Source organism: Hoplias malabaricus, chromosome 1, assembly GCF_029633855.1.
Source record: "Hoplias malabaricus isolate fHopMal1 chromosome 1, fHopMal1.hap1, whole genome shotgun sequence".
NCBI classification, from domain to species: Eukaryota; Metazoa; Chordata; class Actinopteri; order Characiformes; family Erythrinidae; genus Hoplias; species Hoplias malabaricus.
Window position 1 is genome coordinate 66,716,642 of NC_089800.1, and position 27,372 is coordinate 66,744,013.

General features: G+C 39.1%; 1 protein-coding gene across 3 annotated transcripts in view; it reads right to left on the bottom strand.

The window, feature by feature from the left end:
• kcnh1a (potassium voltage-gated channel, subfamily H (eag-related), member 1a) overlaps positions 1-27,372 on the bottom strand; it is an 88,200-nt gene that overhangs the window by 58,800 nt on the left and 2,028 nt on the right. For 2 of the 3 annotated variants that reach the window (XM_066671242.1, XM_066671259.1), the window contains exons 2-7: positions 26,295-26,321; positions 21,143-21,266; positions 16,981-17,087; positions 16,100-16,228; positions 15,823-15,941; positions 12,782-13,174 (exon numbers count right to left, since the gene is read on the bottom strand). In XM_066671242.1, coding sequence (XP_066527339.1) covers positions 12,782-13,174; positions 15,823-15,941; positions 16,100-16,228; positions 16,981-17,087; positions 21,143-21,266; positions 26,295-26,321 — 899 coding nt within the window. The remainder of the gene's footprint in view (positions 1-12,781; positions 13,175-15,822; positions 15,942-16,099; positions 16,229-16,980; positions 17,088-21,142; positions 21,267-26,294; positions 26,322-27,372) is intronic. The other variant, XM_066671250.1, reaches the window with a different exon arrangement.

Genomic DNA, 27,372 nt, shown 5'->3' on the forward strand with positions numbered 1-27,372 from the left:
TTTGCCCATGTTCCCCAAACCAAACCCAAACTTCAAGGGCTGTCTGTTCACCTCATGTTTAATATCTCCCACTCCTGGAAAGGTGCCATTATAACAAGATAATCAATTTTATTCACTTCAGCTCTCAGTGGTTTTAATGCTATGGCTGATCGTTGTACAAGCTGGTTCCAGAATGTTAGGAATTGTTCACTTTTGTGTTACATCACCACAGACTGTTCTCCTATTAACACTGTTACAAACACAGCACACTGCAGACGTCTTTGGCTCACCCTGGATTATTAAAATCTTATTTAGTGTGTTTTTAATTGAGAAAACACTTAGTAACAAAGGAAAAAGCATTTACAAGTCAAAACAGGACCAAGAGTTTGTTTACTTCTATGTCTGCTAAAGTTAATAGCCTAAGCACTTACCGCCCAAATAAACAGCTTTAAATATACATTTCCAATACTTCCACAGTACTCTATGTTTTCTATCCGTTGCTTCAAACAAAAGAGCATTGTACTGAGCATATTCTCCATATTTATAAATACACAACAAAGTGTGCCAAGTGTCGGCCTCTCAACAGGAAAACTATCGAGCGTCCAAACAGAACCTGAGCGCTGGTTACGTGGCTAACACTCCGTAAAAATAACACAATGACCTCTTATCTCCATCTGCTATTCATATCCTGGCAAAAATATGTATAGTTCTGTCCACCTTTTCTGCCAAATAGGGACTAATAAGGAACTGGCTTTCAGAGGTGTTGCTATATTAGTTAAGAAGCCAGGAACTTCTTACAGATGGGGACATTGTATCAAAGCAGTGCATTACACAGTATGTAACTATATTATGAAATCCAGTTTAAAGTGCTGTTCATTAAGTTCACCCATGTGAATGAAAATCTATGAGGAAGGTTAAAAGAAAATTCCACCAGGTTTTTTAAATTTCTGCATAGTTCAATTATTAAGATGTAGCCATCACTGAGAGTGGTTTAAGGTGATATTGCTCTGAAGAACTGAAAGTGTCAGAATAAGATTAGATGTTGGAACATTTCTGGGAAAAAAAATGTGATGGCTTTTAGTCACGAGAGTACGAGCAAGGTCAGATAACAATGATGATGATCAGCAAGTTCTGGCACTTCGACGCATTCCAAAGGTTTTGGATGGGGTTCCATCACTGCAGAGAATGTAAGTCCACTGCTACACAGCCCAGTGCTGAGGGGCAATGAACACGGTGAACTTTGGCTCATTTTGACTACTATATATGACTTTGTTTACAAATGAGAACTGTGTATTAACTGCTGGAATTCCTATTTAGGTTTTACTAAAAGTGTTCAAATATAAATCGATTAATTTTCCCTTGAAATCTGAAGCAGATGTAGTTTATTTAAAACAACAGCACTTCACTTAATACTCAAAAGGAAACAAAAAAAAAGAATGAAAAATTTGATGCTGGCCATTACGGTCAATGTGAATTATAAGCAATGAGTAGACATTTATACTCATCTATATAAATTATACTCATCTATACTCATGTGTACAACACAACACAAACAAAACAAACATACACACAATGATACACATAACCCAAATACTGGAACAACAGAGTAGAACTAATACACACACATACACCGAATGTGCAGCCTTAACACCCATGATTCTTCAGTCATGTCTAATATCTTGATTTGAGTTGAATAACTTGGAGAAATCATCTGAGTATAGATAGATGTGTATGTAATATGTGTGAGCAGACTGTGGCAATGGCTTGATTCCAAATTGAAACAAAAAAAAGACCTTCATGCCCTCGCTCACTAGCAACTCTTCCCTTCCTTCCCTGCTTTATTAAGCATACTTTTTGGTTGTACTTCAGCAGTAGCTCCAAATACAGAGACAAGAGCATTCAAACCCATGACACTGCAGCTGTGTGCCCACTGTTCCATTGTATTTATATCATTATATTATAGAACTGAAATATGAAAGGTTCAATAAAAAATTAAATACAAGAACAAATGTGGTCTTGTCTGAAGTTTAAGAAGGTTCTTCTTCAACAGCTTTAACACGCTACAACAGAGATATACAGCAGTTAATAAAAAAATATATAATTGCAAATATTTAGCAACTTATAAACAGCTCTGAAGATGGCTGTAGTATATATTTCATTGCAAAAGCCCCTGTCATTTGTTATTACTGTGTTGATAAAGTGTTGAGGGAAGAGTGTTGCGAGCTTTTCTTGGTCTTTCATTGGAATCGGCCAATGACTTTGTGAGATACTGAGTCAGACCAGACGAATCAAAGGAAAGGCCTACTTGAGTGACAGCTCGATGGTTCCAGTTCTTCATTTTTCCCCCATAAACAGACACGGGCAGTGGAGGGCACATGCAAAAAGAAAAAAAGGGGGGGAGGGGTGGAAAAGAACAGAAAACAAGAACAGAAGCGTGAAAATGGTCAAAAAAACAGGAAAAAGGGCATGTGAACTGTCCGTTTTAAATGTGAGAAATCCATTTCCCTGTGAATGAAAACACTGAAAACCTTGGAAAACAAGTGATCAGACACGGATAAACAAGCTGGAACAGCGCACTGATCTAAATAAGAGAAGTCTTACGCAACACAAATGCAACATGAGACAGCATAAATTCTTTATGATGAAGGGTGTATAAAAAAATCTAATAATTTTTTAGAAAACTACTGACGAGCTTCTTTCGGCCTCTGTCTATGATCAAGAGATGGGCAATATATGAACTTGAATGTACAAAATATCATGATATTTTCTGCCATAATGGATCAGTGCAGGTTTAAGGATGTACACAGTATACAGAGTTGACTGAATTCACCATGAATGCTAACAAACACAAAGAAATGATCATTCATCCTGCAGTTCTCTCCTTAGAAGAAATTCCTTCCACAGCAAGAAAACAATCCCAAACGCTCTGCTAAGGAAGGATATCACCCGAATTATTCAAAAGGGTGGCTTTAATTTGGCTTTAACTGGAGGTGGAGGACACATGATGCAAGTACATCTTCAAACGGTTACTTTGAGCTTTGTCTTTAAACAGTTTGGTGCCGCAATGAAGAATAGAATTAACTGATAACAACAGCGTATTGCTTCTCTCCTTCTGCCGCAGTTCATTCACCTCAGGAAGGTTCAAGCTTGACAGTGATCTGATGACAGGAATGGAGTGTGTTCTTGCGTAAGGACTAGCAATGGGAAAGAGGACACTACCAGACTTAGGCTGAAAAGCTGAAATTCCCACAAGACCTTGTTGTCGCTGTGGTGCACGTGTTTCCTAAGAGCAGCTCGAGCGTGAGCGCGCTTTCAAATGTCTCTCTCACTTTCTGCATAAGCGTGCATCATAAATATATATTTCCAATCTCCCCTCATCTCTCTTCTTCTTTCTCTCTCTCTCTCTGCCCTCTATTTTCTCCTTCTTTTCCCTTTCTCTCCCTTGATCAATCAGTCCTCTCCCTTGCTCTTTCCACTCTCTTCCTCTGCCTTCATGTTTCTCTCCCATACATTAACTCTCTCTCTCTCTGTTTACACCTCCTGCTCTCTCCTTCATTCCCCTTTTATTTCCTTGAACACTGCATGTCCTCTCCCTCTGTCTTTCCCATCTCCCTCCCTCCCTTCTTTCACTCTCTCTCTCTCTGGCTTCTCTCCTTCTCTATGCATAAGACAATGCATCATAAATATATAAATCCACCCATATATAATGCAGGACACCTAGCCCTTTAAAAGCAGGGCACTGAATGCAGAGCTGAAATTAAATTCTACAAGGTTCATGCTATGAACTCAAGCATCGAAAAGTCTCGCATAAGCAGCTTGAGTAAGACATTATCTACAACAGCAAGACCCTTCATACATCCACAGATTTGTGGACACTTCTTAAAATTTGTGAAGTCAGCTGCTTTAAGCTGCTGACACGGCCGCACAGTTGCACACAACCAGTTGGCCACACGCATATGCCGATGCACAAGGCCTAGCACAGGACAGAGAGGTGTAAATATCCACCAGCACTGGGCTGCAGAGCACTGGAATGGTTTTAAACGATAGAGCTACATGCAGATACCACTGGGACGAAATGGACTGCTAGCATTAACGCTCCGACAGAAGTGGTTAAAGTTATCAAATGCTCCCAGCACAGCTTTTCCAGAAAGAAATGAAGGTTGGCAATGTACAAATGTGTGTGTGTGTGAGTGTGTGTGTGTGAGAGAGAGAAAGAAAGCAAGAGACACTTACACACAGACAGAATGTTGACCTGTGCCTTGTCTCCATGTCTTGTATGTTGTGTGTGTGTGTGTCTGTGTGTCTCTGTGTGTGCACTTTATACTCTGAGGTGTCAGGTTGGATGATAAAACCGACCACAGTTACACCTGCACTTCCTACTGAGATACAGAGAGAGAGAGAGAGAGAGAGAGAGAGGAGTAGATCTTTCCGAATAACACTACTACATAGACAACAGATGACATAGACAACTACACAGACAAAGGATCTAACAGTGAATTTAAGAGAAAGCAGGCACTGATTTATTTTGGACATGTTTGATAATAATTATCTTGAGTATCCTGAGTAAAAGTAGGAGCCTCCATGGCAAAAAGACGAGGCACAAACCTAAAACAAAACTGCACTCCAGGAGGTCACTCAGCATTCAGTTGAGAGCTTAAAAAGCTTTTACCAGGGTGCCATCTCCCAATCTCCCTATTTCCCAAGCTTTTGTTTTTAAAAAACATTTCTCCAAAATGCTTCTCCATTTATTTTTAAAACCCATACACTCAAGACCATCCAATGTTTTTGGATTCTCCTGTCTCTGGGGAGCTTCCCTTGCTTCCGAATATCTGGTAGAATCACAGTTTGGATCCATTTCTCTTGTCCAGTTTTTAATGTTTTTTTGGTTGTTTTTCAGTAATCTGTTCTGCAAATCTAGTTCTATAATTACAGACTATAGTCTACCTGTTGTTCTGCATACTTTGTTTGCCAATTTTTACCCTGTTTTTCAATGGTAAAGATTCCCACCACAGCAGGTGTGATTTGGGTGGTGTATCATTCTCAGAGCTGCAGTGACACTGACTTGGTGGCGCAAGTGGATCAGACACAGCAGTGCTGCTGGGGTTTTTGAACACTATGTCCACTCGCTCTCCACTCTGTTAGACACACTTCCCCTGTTGGTCCACCTTGTAGATGTAAAGTCAGGGAAAGTAACTTATCTGTTGCTGCACTGTCTGTGTTGGTCATCACCTAATCCTTCATCAGCGGACACAGGATGCTGTTGACTGGGTGTTTTTGGTTGGTAGACCATTCTCAGTCCAGCAGTGAAACTCCAGCAGTACTGCTGTGTCTGATCCAGCTGTATCAGAGCAACCCACACTAACACATTGCCACCATGTCATTATCACTGCAGTGCTGAGAATGATTAACCACCCAGATCATACCTGCCCTGAGGTGGTTTTGTGGGGAAGAGGAGGTGGTCAAAATGTTATGGTTGATTGGTGTAAGTACAGGCAAATATTTAAAAAAGAAATTGAAAATTAAAAAAAGCAAAGTATAAACAGAGTTGTTAGTGTACAGTAATCCATCACTATTTCTCACTGGCTCCAATGTTAATCCAGTGCAGAACTCTGAGTCTGTGGTCTGTCCATCACAATTTCATTTTAGCATAGTAGACACAGAGTGCTTTTTGTGCAACTGGCTAAAATGCAGGGCTCAAGCTAAAGAAGTCAGTCCTATTTGAAGCTCGTCTTAATCCACTAAGTGCAGGACCACAGTCTCAAAAATAGCCTGAAAGCCTTAAAGGAAATGTTCAAGGTTTGTGTTATTTGTTTTGCACTGGAGCTATGAAGCTACAGGTCTTTGACAGATGACGTAAAACTGTAGTGAACTTTGTTTTCACCACTTTTTGGAGGTATTATGTGGTCAAGAACTATTGGTCAGTTTGTAAGACTGGAGCATTTTCTTTTCATTCGCTTTCTTTTATTCATGGGAATTTGCAAACGGCTGAAATAATAAATCTCACTATGGAAAAGGTAAAAGAAATTAACCATGGTGTAAAGTATTAAATCCAGTCAATCTTTGCTAATTTGTGCTTCTTCCATAGGACTGTAGACAACATTGAATTAATTCAACATTAAATCAGCACTATTAGTGAATTAGTGAGAGATTAACACTAGGTTTTACAACTTAACACTCTAACACTCTTTTAACTAATAGTGTTGATTTAACACTGGTGAAATTGCTGTGTATCAATATATAATATACAAAATACTAGTATAAAAATGAGGAAAATGTTCAGGGTTACTTCAGTACGGTGTCAAATGTTGTGTTGTATAATTACAATGAAAAGATGGGTTTTTTTGGGCTGAACAATGTTTCTTGTTTAGAACTATGTCAAGCCCTGATTATACGTATACACTATAACAGGACCTCATCATCATCATCATCATCATCACCACCATCATAAGCTTTAACATCTGTGTATCTCCTTTTTTGTGGATTTTAGTTTACTACATCGTTTCAAAACAGCAGCTGTCCTTCACATTTTGTAACAATTTCATGATGAATGGACCTACAGAAATGCTCCAAAATTGCCAGGAATAAAATATTTTTACCTTGACTTCCATTGAAAGTTAAGGTGTTTTTTTCCTAGTATTTTGAAGATACATGATATTCTTTGGATATTTGTGATACCTGGGAGAAATTCTGACTGCAAGTGAAGGCTGCTGTTGTACTAAGCACAAGTTTCCTTGTTTACAGCCAACTAACCCTTGCAGTCAGGACTGTGTCATTGCCATACGTTGGGCAAAATGTAAACTAATCCTGCACACAGCCACTGGCAAAATGACTGGGTGCCTCAAGGGATTTATAGTTTCTGAACTGTTCACATGTAAACACACTTATAAAACAAGATAGTTGGTAATGCACATGTACGAGGCTGGAGGCAGCAGTGTTGGGTTAGAACTCTTTGCGTCATGCCGCATGGATCAGTATTGCTAATAGATGACAATTCATCCAAGTAACAGTCCCTGGTGTCCTGTTTTTCTTGATATGGGATACTCTCAATTGTAGTCACTGCAACACAAGTATAAAGTTAATTTCTTTGCTGTTTTGTACTGTACTCCTCACTTTAACAATACCACCAAAATGGCGCATTGGTGACATCACAGCTAATAATCACACGTGACTGACAAACACTGACTGTAGTCACCCAAACAAAATATTTTTTTTTCCTGATCTCTACAGTGTCTGTGGGCTACATATCCCTATTACCAACAGTTGGAATAGAGCACGGTGACCTTAGGCTCATGTGCATTGTCAGGCTCGCGGGGGTGGACTGACGGAGGCGGACTTTATTTACAACAAGAATGGCAAGACAAAGACTGACTAGAGAAACGATGATGGAGAGACAGCAAAGACAGAGACTAGAAAACAACAAGACATAGGATACGAAACAATACAAATGACCGACAACTAGAAAGTGACAGAAGAGGACTTAAATACACTACATAGACGAGGGATACCTGAAACTGATAACAAGGATAATGAGACACGGACGAGGAGGAGGAACAAAGGCGGGACATTGGCGGAGACATGGACAAAAACAAACAGAGCCATGTGCTAAGAGAGCACATGGCGGGGAAAATAGACACGACAAGACAAGGGCGTGACATGCATCTGCTCCAGAACCTTCAATAGGTTTGCATGCTTTCTCTGGGGGTATTACAAATGGCTATATAAGCCTTATAGTTCCTGTGCAAATTTAAAGCAACAAACACAACAACATTGTAGCTAGTGATTTTATAATGTGGATCGCTGTCAAGCAGATGCTCTTTATGCTGTGTTCTTTGCTCAGGTCGGCCCAATGCCAGCAAGGCCAAACCTGATAGAGCTACAGCGCTAATCACAGCAAACTGATACTGACAGCCCCAGTGAAGAGCCATATGCCCTAAGGCCAAGCTCAGTGTGTTTGTGTGTGTGTGTGTGGGGGGGGGGGGTTGTGTTTTCTATGTATGTGCATGCATAAATATGTGAAAACGACAGGACGGTGGGTGGAGATTTTTTTAATTTATTTATTTAATTCTATTTATTTGCAGGATGAGTTAATGGTTTGTGTGTGTGTGTGTGTGTGTGCACCCAGAATAGAACAGCACAGGCAGTGCATTCTAGCACATTTGTAATTAACCAAATGGTTTACCAAAACATGTTTACCAAAAATGTAATTTATGTCATTGCGATGAATGCACTCAACTCATTAATGCCTATGAGAGCACGTATATTTATGGCTGTGTGTTTGTGTGTGTGCGCGCTCATAGTATAATACACACTCTATGACCAAATGTTTTTGAAACTTGCTTGTCCAACATTTCTCCTGAAATCAAATGTCTGCCCCATCATTGCTGCAGTAGTCTCTAACCTTTTTTGGATGGTGTTGACACTACACATTGACATTTTTCAGTGAGTATTTTATTGCATTCAGCCAGAAGAGCATTAGTGAGGTCGGATACTGAAGTTGGAATCACAAACTTCATTTCAGTTCATCCCAAAGGTATTGGATGGTCCTCCATCACTTCAGAGAAGACAGTTTCATTGCTCCACAGCTCAATACTGAGCAGCTTTACACCCCTCTCATCTGTGCTTGCTATTAAGTAGGAGGACCTTAACCTCGGCTGAGTCAGAGCATCCCAATTCATTTAGTTTTTCTGGAAATCACACAAGCATTCTTAATGTTTTGGTCAAAAGTCGTTTAAATTACAACCCAGCGACTAAATAAAATGTCGGCTGTTTCCCATTTTTGGAAACTCCAGCTAATTTGAATAGTAATTGTGGATGAACTGCTCAGTATGGAAGCCCATTTCCGCCACATAAAATAATAATAAAAAGGCACCAATTTTTTTGTATTAATATTTAAGTTGATATCTCAATATATTGAGGTACTATGTCATTTTGAGGTATGGCATTGTATATTATCTCAATATATTGACTTAGTTTCTCAAAATATTGAGATGCAGCTTACATATTAATGAAAAAATATGTAAGACTGATGCATTTTTTTATTATTATTTTATGTGGCGGAAATGGGCTTCCATAGCTCAGCATACGTTTGTACTTAAATTCTTATTTTTTAATTACTTTGCCGGGTGTACTTTTAAGAAAACGTGGCCATGGCTTTGTCCAACTTGTGGAGATCTGGATTGATTTTGATGGCCGTTAAAGATGGACAGGCAGCTGTGTTTAAATCGTTGTGCTGAAAGGCATTGATCTGAAGCTAAACTTCAGTGCAGCACGGAGACTCAGCTTTAACCAGCAACGTGAGGAACGGCCAGAATTGATCCACTTCCACACACTCAGAGAGAGAGAGAGAGAGAGAGAGAGAGAGAGAGAGAGAGAGAAATTAAATAAATATGAAATGAAACGACTGAAAATGATAAGAGTGTTAAACAATACATATCGCTTTCATTTGAGTGGCTGACCACTCAAACAAACGAACACCCCACACATTCACACCGCTAGTTCAATCCTGTGGTTCAGAATCTCCATCAATATCAATGATTGGCTTAAGTGGAGCTATGGTCTTGTCTAGTCTGATCAGCATCAAAGTTTTTCCTGCATACCAGGCTGCCTCTGTTCAAATTTTGTGCCAACTCCAGCCTTCAATAAAACTCTGTGAACAGCTGGCTCTGTGCATAACGCTTCATCATTCACCTTTACTGGCAGTTTTGTTTACAGTTAGCAAAAACAGGTTGGTCTGCAAATTATGCACAATAAAATACAAACAGATTTTACCTTAATTAAGCAAAGTTCACTCAAACGGTATGTTTTAGAGCGACAGTTGAATTTTCAGTGAAGCAAAATGGAAAAACTAACGTTAGCCCCCGAGCTAACAGGGCAGATATCACATATACAAGAGATAAAAAATGTTTCATTAGAGTTACAGTAAAGGATCTATAGAACCTAGCGTGATTCTTAAATAATATGCGAATTACATTAATTTATGAAGCCAACAGCCAAAACTACCTGTTAAGTAGCTAGCGATGAGCCAAATATGTCTGTTCCACATTAACCTATATGCATTATTTTGTTCCAGGTAAAGCCCTGAATGCTGGTGTCCATTTTCACAATGTTCGTCTGTCTCTGGATTTCAGTCACACTCAGGCCTAACCAGGGACATTATAAAGGAGGAGGAGACAGGTCGCTGGTTAATAAAATGGCACTAAAATTGATTGCAATGCTAACACTCAACATGCTGTTAGTTTACAGCCTTCAGAAGAGCTCTGATCCGTTCTCTGGTGAAGTTACGAGGTTCACAGCGGATATATAAGCATTAGTCAAAATACTGTGGGGATTTTATGTTTACTGATTACACAAATACATTTCCATTGCTTTACAGCCCAAAGCTGGGGAGGTTTAGATCTCACAGTGTTATTATGTATAATCGTATTTTTCATTTTGGCCAAATTTTGGTCTTTGTTTTGTAGAAATGCTGATTCAAACCTGCCAATACATAATGTCATTATAAAACTGTGACCTGAATTATGATATGCCACTAAATTTAAATATAATAGGGAAACCATTAAGAGTAAAACCTCTAGTGAATATCAATCTCAGAAAGAGCACAAGTGTGAGACTTTGTGCCAAGATAGTAATTAAATGCAATGCTTTATAGTTTGGGAGAAGCAGATGTGTGCTGTCAAGATAAAACAAGGCTGATAAGGCTGACCTGTGGCCCTGCAAAGACGGAGCACGTCCATCTAGTTCTGCCTCTGCTCGAACACTACTCGTGCATTTGTGTGTGTGTGTGTGGGTGTGTGTGTTTGTGTAAGTATGCTATAACAAACATGTTGTGAATCAATACCAAAATAACTAAGAAAAATAAGACTGATACTGTACAATGAACTCTGACCCTCTTGGTTCCACAAGCCATAATTGGGTATTCTGGGAAATCCATAAGGCACATGGCAACAGCTGCTCCCCTCTCAAAACTCAAACCTAAGAAATGTTCATCATTTCTCCGCTGCACTTTAAAACAGATTTTCATAGCCTTTCCACCAGTTCTTTAAAGATAACACATGCATTCTGATGACAGACTGGAGCATTTTGAAAATGCATAAAATACAAGTATTTGTAAACTATACAAGTATTTTGTTGTAGCCATTAGAAGGACAAATGTGTAGTTTCCATGTTTATGGCCAGCTAATAGAATGTGTTGTGAGCTTAAAGATTATAATTATTATTATTGTTATTAGTAATAGTAGTAGTTGTAGTAATAATATTATTTGGTTTGGGTAATTTTGCTTTTCCTATGACGTTACATCTGTTGGAGGATTTAGGGGCCTTTGCTCAAAAGCCTGCACATAAAATGTGATAAAATTATGTGAGATTGGCACAATAATAGAGTTTCTTAAATGTCCATCAGCTACGGTAACAAAACATTTCAGACCACTTTTCGACAGTTTTCGACACTTCCCCACCTTACATAATCTCACACATTTACCTCTAGTCTTTTCTTTTCCCAAGTCATGCTCTACTATGGTGATTATACAGACTGTTTGTATACGTTAGCCGTCTCCTGAATATGGAGACATTTACACCTTAAGTGATCCGAAACAGCAAAAATAAGTCTATATTACCCACTTATGTAGCAGGAATAGAGCAAAATCTTCATTTCACTTCATGCCTTCCAACATTTGGAGTTCTCTCTGTTGTCTAAAAATAATCCAGATGCCTCGGCCATGAGCAGAGAGAGAGAGAGAGAGAGAGAGAGAGAGAGAGAGAGAGAAAGACTAGCATATCGGACCGAGACAGTTTGTGTTTCACTCATTTATAGACACCAGGGCTTCGTAAACACATCAGACTGGTTACCAGCACGCAGAGACTGTAGAACTAGCAAAGGCAGAGGAAGAACCTAAATTTTATAAAATTATACATTTTTGATTACAGTCATGAACTATGCATTTTTTCAAACATGAGAACTCTGATCCTGGAACAGCTAGACCTCCAACTTCAAAAGGTGACTTCTTCTATCTTCCCTGCTTACAGCTATAAGTAATGCTTCCTGGGAAACAGAAAGACAAAAGCATCTTGCTGAACCCAATTACAACAGATGTCACCCTCACACACACACTCACAGCTGTCCACTACGTTTAGTCAGGGCTATGAGAGGCTACTGACCACTGCTTTTCTTGGACTCTGCTTTTACTCAGTCTATGCAAATGCTAGGGGTATTTTTGCACTTATATGACTACATAAACAACATAATACACTATCAAGTCATCTTTCCTATTCACATTATGAAACAACAATCAAACTGACACCTTGTGGCCTGGATGTGTCTGAAATTTTGAACTACAGGGGGTCCTCGACTTACAACGTTGATCCGTTCCTACGTCGCGTCCGAACATACGTACATACTATACGTAAATAACATACTGTAAGCACTTATCCTATCCTAAAACCTATCCTCCTCTGTCTCGAGCCGCGTAACCGCGTATTCTTCCGGCGCGCACACCAAACACGAAGTTCGCGTTACAATGTTTACGACACAAAACCACTTAAGTCGAAACAAGGCTTTATACAGTAAATGGGAGATGTGTCGTAACCACGAAACATCGTAAATAGGGACTGAAGAAACCCAAGGACCTCCTGTATTAATGTACATATCCGCCCCCATGTGGGCCCACTCTATGGAATGTAAACTGTTTCAATTATACATTTTTAAGCATCTCATGTGGGTTGCACTTTATGAAAAAAAAATTATAAATATTAAATAACTCATTTTTGTGGTTAAAAGAATGCTCTTTAGTTTCCCAATTCCACTGACCTCATCCACATTCTCAAAGGCGTTGATGACGTCATAGGGAAGACAGGACAGCAGGTCAATAACGAACCAGGTCTTCAGATAGTTCATGCGGATGAGCTTGGGGTCGGAGATGACCTCTCCGGCCGGCCCCACGAACGTGGTGTGAAAATTGAGAACAATGTCCACCAGGAAGATGACATCCACAATGCTGTCCACCACCAGCCAGGTCACGTTGTTCTGCTTGGTCTTGAAGGACACATTGTAGGGCACCATGATGGCGGTGTAGAAGGTGAGGATGAGGATCACCCAATCCCAGGTTGTCTTGAAGGCGCAGTAGTGAAGGATGATGTGTGGGGGGGTCTTGGGGGTCTCCTGCTTGTACTGGGGGAGGATGTCAGAGCCCAGCTGGAGCACCTGCAGGGGGCATAATGACAGCAGTTTTTTTAGTAACCATGTGAGGATGCTGCTCTCATGTGTCATATGAATTAAAAGAGGTTTTGAAATAACGGTTGCAGGTTAATGTCACTTCAGGTCCTTTAGCAGAGGTATTAAGTGGTCAGTCTGTAAATATGCAGTAATTATTAACATAAACCTCATGTACATTACACACATTTATAAGTCTAAAAAATCATTTTTAAATGATTGCCTATCTCACATCACTAGACTTTTTTATGGAGACTAAACATTCACTAAACAACCTTGGATCACAAAAAAGATAAACTGAAAGTTGCTGCTGAACTGAAGCAAACACACTGACCCCAAGCAAACTCATAATAACTCACACACTCTTCTGTTAATAAGTATATTAGCTTGCTGTTTCTGCACTTTTCAGCAGTGTTTGCTCTATTGTAAATTAAAGAAGAACTAGTAGGACTTGTAAAGAAGAAAAAGAGTTTATTAATTCCCATTAGGAAACTGATTCTCTGCCTTCGGCCCCTCTATGGTAGTGTGAACACAATCAAACATTAATGAGCACACACTCAACCAGAGCAGCAGACTGCCAGCCACAGCACCCAGGGAAAAGTTTGGGAGTTAGGTTAGCTCATGAGAATTGAACCAGCAACCTTCTGGTCTCAAGCTCACCTATACAACATTAATGGAACACTACATAATATTTTTACCTTAGAATTACAGCTTCAGAATCATTGTGATCTTTCCCTGACCTGTAAAAGGGAGAACATAGCCTCTGTCATTGCTTCTCTGGGCTCAGCACTGCAGAAACTACACTGTATAACTTTTGGAGGAGTGTAGTATAGTCTGCAGACTAGAGACAGTGGTCAGAGTGCTTTAAAGCAGCTGAATTCTCCATTTATAAATTGTATCTACATGTATTTGGACAAAGCGTAGATGCGAATGGCAAAAAAAATGCCATTGGTTTCAATTTGTCCCAGGATTTCTACCTGTATTCTGTATTTGATTCTGTATTCGTTGGTTGCGGATTTTTGTGAGATCTAGTGATGCACTGATACTTGTACAAAGAGAAGGGGACTAAAATGGAAAACCCACCCTTAGGAAAAGTTAGACAATGTTTCAGTTCTTTTCTCTTTGTATGTTTATATTCTGTGTGAAATGGCCCTAATTCAAGAACTATAGACACAGGCCATATAATGTTGGCTCTGTTCATCTCCGTGATATCTTTTAGGAATAAGAGCCACAGAGCTGAGTCAGAGCGTGTTAGGCATAGATGGAACATATTGTATGAATCATAACAGTTCCGTGTATGATGCAGGGCCTTTGCTATTATCACTGAGATCTGTGTTATATCACAGTTATGGCTGTTATTGTCATTGTTATAGGCAAGATTGGCTACTTAAAAAAACCCGCATGGTCAAAATGGCTCTTTCAGTTTGCCATTCATCTTTGGAGGTGGCTCTTTCATCATCTAATGAAAAGAAAAACAGAAACAAACATACATCCGTTTGGGGCAAGTGTTCTGAGTTCTCTACTGAACTGTGAATGAAGTGGAAGCATTTCCATGCATTTACCAAACCATTACACATCTGTTGCTATCATCATGAAAACACAGGAGAAATGTTCAAGACTAATGCTAAACAGAAGTGATTATGAATCATATATGATTTGTATGTTATCATGTACCATCATTTGATTTGTATGCTACTTGTACTAAAACTAATCATTTTTGTTCCATTTCATAGATGTAGTGTATTCTACCTATCAAATGCTCATTAATTATGTTCTTTATAGCATCAAAACGTTTAGACAATTTTACAAAGTATTTTTATGAAACAAATATGTATTTGTAGATTTCCAAAAGCCTTTGTGTGCAAAATGTGCTGGCTCATTTGTCAACATAGATTTTGTGAGACTGATTCAGAGGAAGAAGATGATGATACAGATGAGTGTGGGTGTCTGTTAAATGACCTCAAGCCAAGGTTCAGACAGTAACAGAAACAAGCGTAGTTTCTCTAAATATGGAAACATGGTTGTGCAGATCAACAAAAACGAGGTTGTGGTTTTGGTGTTTTTATTACCACCAGTATATGAAATGTAAAAAGGTCAGAGAGAAGAATAGAGTAGTCATTGGCCTCTGGAGCAGTGTTTCTTATCAGCACAATGTTATGCTTTAGTGAAAAGTTCTGAAGAATAGAGACAATCATTTGCTATTCTTTGTTTAATTGAAATCAATTCAAATTAAGAAAAAAGTGTAAAGACGTCTAAAGAAGTTTTAACTGATGCAGTAAACAAAATGAAAGATCAATTAAAGAAATAAAAATATTGGTAAATGCCTAAATAGGATGCATTCAAAACTGATATGATCCAAAATGTAAAAATGAACTACATTATGATTTTTAGTTAAAGGGCCAAATATTGTGTGATTTTCAAAAAAATCTGTTTTATTGTGTTATTATTTCATGTGTCAGGCTTTAAAGGGTTAAGGTAGAATGAAGCTTTTTTACAGTTCTACTATCAGTTTTTTTTGGTTTTCTGTTTGGATTTACATCCCTGAAATTTGTTGTGAATTTGGGCTAAGAATTTTAATTCAGTGCATCTTTAACCATTGTTTTGTGTGTAAACCCACAGATTCAAATGCACTCATGTACCTCAGCCAATCTGGAGTGTTTATGCACATTTTCTCCTTTGTGTACAGTCGGCTGGAGCTGCTGTAAAACTCCTCTGCTGCTAGTCAGAGCTCGGGTCAAGCGTGCAAATTTACCCCAACCTGTAGATAAACACAGCACTATTAACACACTTCCAAAGCCACAAGAACACAGCTTCTCTCTATCACAGGCAAATATATTTATTACTGCATCTATAAATATCTGTACTAATGTAAATCTACCACTCTGACACATTCAATATGTTTTAGGTCACACCCACCTTTGGAAGAGTCATCCTCTATTGGTTGTTTGAACGCTGTAATGTCGCTAAATGTGCAAAGGAAGAGCACCACTTTCTCCTGTTCATTCCGTATAGGAGCTATTTTCACAAAGAACCACACCGGCGTTCCTAAAACAAAAACATACATTCATACTTATATATCTGCTTTAGTGTAATCTGAACTTTAGTAGCAAAGTCTGAGAACCCTGTTCAGCTAGAGTCATTTCACATCATGTTGCGTTATATATCTATTACAACAATTTATCAGTGTTGAATCAAGCTTCTAAAGCATACTTACACACAAACTACTTAACCTAGATTTTCGTTTTTCGTGACTTTACCCTTATATTAACCATAAGTACTACTTACTGACCTCAATGTAACACTAACCATAGCTCTAACTCTAAACCTAACCCTAAACGTATGCTAACTTCAAAACATATCTTCAGCTCAAAATTCCATTATTTACACTGGGGGGAGCACAAGCTGGAAGAAAAGAGAAGTCCCTGCACTGTGAGTGTGTGAACACATATTGGTACATACACACACACACACACACGCACGCACGCACACACACACACGCACACACGCAGAGAGCGGTTAAAGCATTATGTCTGTGCCAAACGGTCATTGTCTCCATGTTGTCACCAGCCAACAGATTATCACTGTAAAAGTTGCTCTACAAAAGTAAACACACTGTTAGGACTGAACAGGCTCATGCATATCCATGAGCTTCTGCAAAAGCATTAGCATAATAAAGCCCTGTGCTAAGACCACTGTGTTCCTACTCGTAATACTGGCTCCTGATGGGCGTTTGTGTGTGAATGTGTGTGTGTGTGTGTGTGTGTGTGTGTAGGCACAGCTGCAGCTTCTGTACTCACTATTCTTTTTATACATCAGGATTTCAAATGAGTTCATCTCGTAGTTCTCGAACGTTAGCCGAACTTTCTCCGTTGTGTCTTTGTCCGTGAGCTCCCCATACATAAAGCTGAAAAGGAAACAGCATGCATTTATTTTTTGCAGAAAATGCAAATCAAACAACACACACATCTCAGATTCAGTCCAGGTAGTAGTTTTGTCCCAGGTCCTTTAGAGGGTATTTTACCACTTTAATTTAACCAGGAAAACTCACTGACTTTACAAATCTCTTGTATTGCAGAGGTGTGGCCAAGAAGGCAGCAACACACTTCTATAATACTTCAACTATTCATTTAACATTCTAATTGTACACCATTGATAAAGAGAAGATAAGTTGTGGATCATTTAAACTGTTGATGTTTTCAAAACAAATCACACACACACAATCTCTTTCTCTCTCTTTCCTCGTGGTTATTCAGCACATAAAACCTGGTTATTTATCCGTTAAACTGAATCAGTTTACACCCAGTGAAATTCCACTGTACATTGATCAGAAAATTATGTCTGATTTAATAAGAAAGAAGAGTTTTACATATAAAACAGAAATATACGATAAGGTGTGAGTGATAGAAAAGACACAGAAAGATAGAGAGAAAAAGAAAGAAAGAATGGGGGGGGGGTTGAGGAATCTTCTGTTCCTGAGGTTCTAAAAATAAAGTTTCTGTTTGAACAGCATAAGGCCTGTGACTGTAATGAGCTTGTCTTGTGTGTTAGGGAAGAGCCAAACCTGATGCATATCAGCACTGGAGAGAACAGGCCATATATTCTCTCTCTCTCTCTCTCTCTCTCTCTCTCTCTCTCATTCAGATGTGCTATGTTCTATGAGAGGTTGCCAAAGCTGTATAGTGCAGGTTAATATGCATAAAGGAATTAACAGAAGCTCATAGAGGAAACAGAGTTGAAGAAAATTATAGAATTATCATCAAATTATATAGAAAGTTTAAATGTGATAATACCTAAAATATAGGAAAAAATAAGCAGTAATGTTATGAAAATAAAAGCATTTAAGAAAGGTAATAAAGATGTGAGGCAAACAATAAGGTAAAGATGAGTGACAGTAGTATGCATAGCACTGGATCAGAGAGAGATCAAAGAGCTGATGCTGCCTATTGTTCTCTGATCCTGGGGCACGTCTGTATAAACCCTCACACTAAATCTATCCTTTCTGCTCTTTCTCCGGGTACTACTTTCATTTGTTCAGTCTCTGTGAGATTCAGAAAAGGGTGGATTTGGCAGGTAAAAATTTAAATTCTCTCTCTCTCTTTCACACACAAACAAAATACACAGCATGCTTTGAAGCTAGTACACATTATAAGGCCAAAGTTGGCTTGCTGTTTTTTTTTCTCAGATGAAGGGAACTGATAGTGACTCCGTCCCCTTCACTGCAGTTACAGCCTCTTCTGGGAAGTCTTTACACTAAATATTGGAATATTTCTTTGAGGATGTGATAGCACACTGCCATACAGTGAAGTCAGATACTGGATGATATGCACTGACTCTCCTACTGGTCCCAAAGGTACCACAAAGGGATGGAACCCTGTCACTCCAGAGGGTATAACTGTTATGTTTCAATGTATAACTGCTCCACAGACCAATGCTGGGGAATTTTACACCCCTCTATTGAACGAATGGCATTGAGCATGATGACCTTATGCTTATGCACAGGTGGTCCAGAGCATCCTATTCTGTCCTGTGGCGAGTATCCAAACTGCACATGCACTACAGAATCCATGGTCAGGAATCCTGGACCTACACAGCATAGCATTTCAGCTATATCCATAGCACTGAAGGTTTTTCTAAACAAAAGGTTATAGTAAAATATTCATTACAGTAATGTGATACTGCTTCATGCTGCATGAAAGTGCATGATGGGTGAAAAACGAAAAGATTTATATCAGTAAGGTTAAAAACAAAATGTTCTTTATTGCATCAAGTTACTTTTGACTGTTGTCTCCTCAAACTGAACTTGAACTGTGCCTTGTTTAACAGGTTATACTTAACATTAGGGCAACCTTTTGTACATTCAGTTTTTGACTGGTTATGAATAGAAGAAGGTTTTTCCATCTCCTCTAATCTTTTTCCCGTTCTCTCTTCCTCTCCTTCCTCCTGGTTATCTGTGTACGTGTGGAAATGAGTTGAAATAACGTCTTAACAGGTCAGTCATCTGCAAACTAATCCCAGGGATTCTTCTGACATGAGAATCACCATGGCTTCGTTTGGACAGCAGAGCACAACATTCGGCTCAAATTTGTCATGTTCGTTTTGTCCTGAGCAGATGGGATTTCTTCGCTCGGTCACCGCTAAGTTACAAGCAAAGATCATTTGTGACGGCCAGTCAGGAAGCTACCAATCAGAGCCGGGGGGGAAGTGGGTCAACAGGTTGGTTTTGCTATCCGTCGTTTTGGATTTGTAATGATGTTTTCTTGGTTTTCTGTAGTGCTTTACAGCCACTTGTCCACTCACACCTTTTTGGACACTTTTGAGTCACCAATCCACCTACCAACGTGTGTCTTTTGGACCTGGGGGAGGAAACCAGAGGACATGGAGGAAACCCACGTGGACACAGGAAGAACACACCAAACTCCTCACAGACCCACAACCCCAGGACCCTGGAGCTGTGTCATAGTGAACCTACTTGTTGTGCCACTAAACTACATTATTGTATATGTATTGAATATAACAGGGGTAAAGGCATATTCTGTGACATATCACAGACAGTCACCCAGAGCAGGGCTCAAACCCAGAACCCCACGACCCTGGAGCTGTGTGACAGTGCCACTACCTGCTCTGCCACTGTGCTGCCCAGTGAATGAATAGTGCAGTTTTATAAGGTTTAATGGCATCTATCTGATAGTGGGTCAAGTCTGAGAATAACTAAAAATGGTATCAATAAGAAAGCAATGGCACTAGCCTGGTTTGCCTGGTTTTAGACAACTCTGCAGCGGGCAACAAAATTTTAGCCAGCGGGAAAAAAAAACATCATTGGTGGGCAGTGTAAGAGCCTGCTGGCTGCTTCTAGAGGCTTGAATGCTGGTGAGGTGACACCAGTAATGTTGGGGTTGTGTGGGAAGGGGAGCCAGGGTTCCACATGTTTCAAGAAACTTACATTTTGTAATTACAATGCAGTCTGGGCACATGAGTTTCAATGCTGAAGAGATGTGTGAAATTTAACATTACAACCACACCCCCCTGAGAAACCACTCAATCCAAATGAGGCTTCAGAGGCTGAAGGTGCTGGAAATCAATGTCTTTGTCAAGGTGAGTGACGGGCTCTGTGGAAGACCTAATGGCATGTAAGCCAAAATTTGTTCCACCCACATCAAATCCAACTGAAGGAAGGTGAGGGAAAAACTCATTTTAAAAAATCAAAAAATCAAAAGACAAAAGTCTGCATTATTCTCTCTGCAACTTTTCAGAACACATACCTTTTTTAAAAGACATGTATGAAAATAAGTGAACAGTAGCTTTAAAAACATACACCAAATTCTTGTAGGCACTCCTAATGAGTGAATTTAGCTATGTTAGGTTCAAGCACAGGCATTTCATTGTAGCTTGTATTATCTCCACAGAAAAGCATTGCATTGAAGGCCAGCCAAATATCCACTAATGCCATCAAGCCAAACACAGAAGCTTGATGGGTAGAAATTTATTTGAACACCCCTACCTTGTATGTCCTGTTACAGACAGTATCTCATTCTTTTTAAAGCACAGTTTGTTTTCTCTAGCCTTTTTTTAGCGGTCAGTTTCTCACCACACAGACAGATTTATTTGGGTGGTGATCAACTCTTAATCTACGAGTGACAGTGATGTGTGTAAAAACTCCACTACGTCTGATACACTCCACTACTCAATACATTACACTGTGAATAGCAGTCGTCCTGTAGTCAGAAACTGATCAATGATGAATGGAGTAGAAAAGGGGCTGTTAAATTGTGCAACTGTCTGGCAACAGATAAGATGCTGTCTGGAGCTTTACACCTACATTGTGGATCTATAACATAGCTTTCTCCTACAAAGTGACTAGTAAGTGGAACAAATGGGTTTGGCATTGCTAACAAAGTGGAAAATGAGTGTACAGGTACTAGTTTAGCATTTCAAAATCACAGTGAGTCTTGTGACCATTACCTGCAGGTGCTGCTCTTCTGCATGACCTCAGCACGGTGATATCCAGAGAGTTTACAGAAACCATCATTGCTGTAGACAATTGGCCAATCCACAATCTGAGCATTTCCCAGCACAAAGTTAGTGTCTGTGAAAAAAACAAAAAAACACAAAACAGAAGGAATGGGGAAGAAGGAGAGAGAAAGAAGGACCAGGCACATAGTTAAAGGTCAAAGGACCACCTCCAGGTCAGTTACTGTTGAAGAATTATGGAGAGGAAGAGGAGCGTGTGTTGTTATGGTGGTTGAAGAAATGAGATGTAGAAGTCATATGGACTAAACCTCTGCATTAAAGGTGGGTTTGATTTAACTCTACAACCTCGCCTTCATTCAGTATGCATGGATCTATGAATATGCAGTTAATACTCCGTTAATACTCCATCCACCCCTCCACCACCCACCTGCAGCTTAAAAGCCACAACCTACAGGTTGACAGGATTGGTTTCTTGGGTTTATTAGGTAAGAAACCCTGTCTGAATTCACTAGCTTGAGTTTTTGGAAAACTGCAGGTTTTAAGCTGAAATGCTCAGCCATGGAGTTGACTGCTTATTACGCACATCATATGGCTTCTACAATATTACATAAAATAAATAAATAATTAAATAAAAACACCCTACAGGTTATTAACAAGGTAAAAAATTGTTTTTCATTGGACAGGGTATTTAATTACCAGTTATTCCTTTAGTAATTCTGCCTTATACAAAGAAGTCTAAAACACAGACGTTACTAAAAACAAAGGGATGGGAAAATGGGAAAATGAAGGTTTGAATCCATTACCAAAATTTGTCATCTGTGCATTTTTGACTATATTTTCTATAACGTAAGTCGATTTAATCAGCTATTTCGATATTTCAGTTCATATAAAACAGTGAACCTGTATGTGTAACTTTGACACAGAAAAACCTAATCTAATCTACTGCTGTGCTGTGTAAACCCATAGCATATATTAATAAATCCCTAAAAACAAGCCTAATTCTTGAGCAATTCCAAGACATTGCAGGAAATCCTTGTTAAGCTAATCCTTTATCTACTGTCACACACAGTAAACTCATCAAATTTGAAGAACACATCTCTCCTATTACATAATGCAGTTTATAGGTTTAAACTGCTATGAAGGCCACGCTCTCTTGTTTAATTCCTCTTCCTTAACATATAATCCTTTCTTGCATTCTTGGGCTGGGTTTATTAGCACTCTTTGTATCTACAGTTCTTGTCATAAAATAAACATACCTCCATTTTTTGTGCACTACAGACATGCATGTGACATTGTGTGAAACTTGCAAAATGAATGAACCAATTTAAAAACACTCAAAAAAAAGAGACTTAGAACGAAATCCATCCATCCATCCATCCATTATCTGTAACCGCTTATCCAATTTAGGGTCGCGGGGGTCCAGAGCCTACCTGGAATCATTGGGCGCAAGGCGGGAATACACCCTGGAGGGGACGCCAGTCCTTCACAGGGCAACACAGACACACACACACTCACTCACACACTCACACCTACGGACACTTTCGAGTTGCCAATCCACCTGCAACGTGTGTTTTTGGACTGTGGGAGGAAACCGGAGCACCCGGAGGAAACCCACGCGGACACGGGGAGAACACTAGAACGAAATCCCTTTTCATTAACCAGGGTTAGACTAAAGAGGGTTTTTGCCCTCTGAAGCTGTCTAGAGAAAGACTTTTTGGACAGCAACTATTGTAACTTATCTCTCATAACAAAGACCTAAGTCTTCCACTTTGTCACGGAGACAGTAAAACACCAGCCATGTTTATCCCTTGTACTTTACAAAAGCTGAACAGGAAGGAAGATCCACCAAGGAAGCCTAGTTCTCTTTCAAACTATGGGACTGAGTTGACAGCTGGAGAGAAACAGCACACAGAGGTCCCTATGGCTGGAATATCCAGCAGCACATCATGGGAGAGCAGCGCAATAGAAACAAACATCCGAGCCAAATCTCCCAGAACTGTCATTCCTGCCTCCTCTCAGCTGTCCCAGCCGAGCGCTCTCCAGCGCCGGAGGCTAAGTAATGGCAATCTTGGCCCATTCCCGATCCGTCATCCTGGACACTCGAACAGTACAAAGTTACAGCGTAATTCGTCAGCATGTCACACTGCTGAGCCGACATTTAAGAAATGTCAAGCGCACGACATCGCGAATCGCACAAAAACCCGCGCTTTCTGCTCCAGGGTATTCAGCCATGGACTTTGTTTTACATATTTACTTCTGAAAATACTTCAGAAAAACTGTGTTACTGATGCAAAACTAGGCAGTGACTGGCATTTGAAATGCTCTCTAATTTCATGCTCCTGACTTTTAGACTAAACTAGCATGTGCAGAAATTCAAACTGAAGGCCAGGCTGCCATCATAGATCACAAATCTGCCTGTAAAAATCCTGGTGTTAAGGCTGCAAGCTGAAAAACACAAACTGCTCAAATGACAACCAGACACCATTTGACAGAAAATCTCACTTTGCAACGGACTTGGTTTGACTTGTTGCTTTCACAACAATTCCAAACATTAACGTTATCTACAAGCTGAAACGCCTCGATTTCAAATCCGAAAAAGAATACTGTGGCCATAAACGTATATAGCTTCATAGTTCAGGAAGTTCTTCAGGTCCCTTCATAAAATGACATTTGTTCTCAAACATTTTTAGAATAGTTGATACTCTTCTTGTGGAGACAGCCTAGAGAAAAACTCCAACCATACTGCAAAGCCCTAAGGTCTGGTGCTATTTTTCTCACAATTGTCAGACTGAACTTGAGTCCATTGATGAGATCATAAAGAACAGAAAGACATTTTAAACACAAACCTGCAGTGGTCTGCAAAGAAATTCAAAACACAATAATGAAACAAATCAGCCACCTTATGAAAGAAAAACACTGTCTTAAAATGTTTTGACATTTTGTTTGCAGTGAGACTGGTGTCCAAATACTTTTCGGAGCCACTGTATGACAGTTATTTAGTTTAAAATCCAGGATATCTTTGCACATGCTACTTCAGTTGCATAGTGAAATTTAGTATTATGAATTCTGAAATAAAATTTTGATGTCACTGGAGGCGGAAACATGAGACTGAACCATTACTGTAACAAGCAAACTTTACATAGCTCCCTTACAAGGGCCATTGGCAAAAAGGAGCATGTGAACAAGCAACAACTTAAGCTTGTTTTGTAGCACAATGTAGGGCCACAACATGCTTTAAGACCCCTTTTTGCAGGATGGTATATACATGCATACAGAAGATGGGAGGAGATTAGGGGCTCACAGGGGACTCCCAGCATGCTTGGTGGCCACTTTTTCTGATGTTTAGTGGGTTATTTTAGTGGTTTAAAGTTGCTGTTTTTGGAGGATTTGTGTACTATATGTGTGTTTGGGCTTGGTGTGTAGGAATATGTGGTGTTGTGTGGGGTTCACCATCCTGATAAAGGGGGTCTTAGAGCATGTTGTGCCCCTACATCTTGTTACAAAACAAGCCTAAGTTGTTTCTTGTTCACATGCTCCTTTTTGCCAACGGCCCTTGTAAGGGAGCTATGTAAAGTTTGTTTGTTGCAGTAAGCAGTTGTTGCAGTAAGTATATATAAATATACAAAACAATTGTCATGGGGGTTGGTGCTCTGGCACTCTAGCTTTGTTGAGCAAAGCTTTGTTCAGCGCTATAATTCTCCCATTGACCTCCCTTAAATTATGCTATCACTTAACACTACATCACTAAATGATCAGACATAGCTGACAATAGTGGTATTTATGGCTGCTGATTGTGCCTGCAGTTCTCTACAGCTTTTTTAAAGCTACTGCAAGCTCGCTGTAATGTTATACTTCATCCAGTCGAATACAAGTTATAAAGTACAGTCAGGATTTTTCTGACACCAAGGAGAACGAGGTCTTCCCACAAAAGTGATTAGTAAACATTAACAAAACCTGATTCGCACTAAAAAGTGCTATGGTCAGATCTGCCTACCATCTGAACAAGAGCAATTAATCAATAGTGTCAACAGAGTGAAATGGTACAGTTGAATACACTTTATGTCCAAATGTATCAAGATAATTCTTCAGTTTGTGAATTCAGCTACTTTTACCTTGGATATTCTCCACATAAATCCAGTACCAAAAGAACGGGATGCTCTGGAGCAGCTACACACAAGCCTTAGGTCACTATACCCAATCACTGGCAAGACGGCTATCAAGTCCCTGAGAGGAAAGCCATCCAATAATCCATTTTGATGTTCTAGAGAATCCCATTTTATTGGCAATGCTTTCTACAGAGATTTTACAAGCTATATGAGTGTGCAATGGATATTGAACTAGTGGAAATCCTTCATTAGAAAGGGTGTCAACAAATTCTAAATATACAGTATATATTTCTATAATATAGAAATGTATTATTTATTGTAAGATTATCTAAGGCACATTTAAACTATATCTGTACTTTTAAGAAAACATAACCCACTGAAATAAAAATCTATTTTCTTTTTTTAAGATTTTAAGTTTCGATATATGAAAGATCTTCATTTCAAGGGCAATAATGAATAGCAAAACTGATGGAGAACTCTTCTGTTTGTAAATAATATACTTAATTTTATGGGTAAAATTACATGTATGTAACATGTAAATGGTTTCGTTGATGGCTGGAAAAAAAAAGGTTTTGTAATGGTTCTCAAACACACTACATGCCTCTTCTAAACTACAACTACCTACAACACACACAGCACTTTCGACACCACCAACAACACTATCACCACTATGGAGAAAAAAAAGTAAATAAAAGAGAAAACGTTCCATGCCAACATTTGTTATTTTACAATGTTTCTGAGATTCAGACATCTCTCTTAAGAAGACTAGTGCTGATCTAATCTCTGCTCCATTGTGGGTTTCACGGTCAACTTTTGAAGAAGTTGTTACCTCTGTATAAGTTAATCATTTATGGTCTAGAAGAAGGTCATTAGAGAAGGGAGCTAATGAGCAGGACTCTGACACTGTCCTGTTTGTAAATTAACAGAAATTGGTATAGAACATCTGGTTAGTTAATGTAACGGTGGGGAAAGCGTGAGGGAGGCAAAAAGAGAGAGAACGAGAGAGAAAGAGAGGGAGTTCTCCATGTGGGCTGTACCTGTCTGTCTATGTGATAATGTCCAAACTGAAAAACAGAAAAAAGGTTACAACATCAAACACTTTGTGAAACAGACCCTTTCCACTACACGCTATTTGGCTATTTAATTTAATAATAATGATGAAATGATCTATATCACCTTTTTAAAACTTCACTACTAGTTATCATTGCCATTTCTGAGTTAATATGATTTCTGATTTTATTATTATTATTATTATTATTATTATCAAATAATGCAAGTACAATCACGCATCACTGTAACAGAAACAAAGGCTAAATTGATCAACACTGGGGAGTAAGGGAGAGTCACAGTCCCGTTCTCCCCTACATATGGAGGAGTCTTTTTTTTTTTTTTTTAATGTGTTTAATAATAATTTAACACTGTATGACAAGAGTTTTTTTTTATCACTTGCAACACTCAATATTTTAAAATGTATTCACTGAAATTTAGTTCGAGAAACATAATAATACAATATATTGTTTTTAAATCTCATTTTGGAAGTAATTTCGTTGAGGTAAGTTATTTTATTTATATGGAAATAATGTATGGGTTTGATTCAAGTAAAGGCAGCAGTAATGTTGGACATAGACAGCTACCTCACACTGTACAGTACCCCAAGACAGCTACCTCAGTGTAGAAAACCCAAAAAAGAAGCTACCTCACACTGCACAGTATGCCACAACATAACTACCTCTCACTGAACAGTACTTCAAGACAGATTCCTCACAATGTACAGTATCCCACAACATAGCTACTTCACAATGTACAGAACACAAAAAATCAGATGCCTCACAAGGTACAGTACCACAAGACACAGCTACCTCAAACTGAATAATACCAATCATGCAGGTACCTCATGCTGTTCAGTAACCTGAGCCATACAATCTCAGAAAAAAAGTACTGTGTAGGTACATTATTTTCACTAAAGGTGAAAAATGTACCTTTAAAAGGTACAACAGTGGTTTAAAAAAGTCCAGTTGTGTTCCCTGAAGTTACATTACAGTTCCTTCTGTAACTGCTTTTGCATGAAAGGTACTTTATAAATAAACTTGCCTTGCCTTGGCTTCTGCTTAAGGA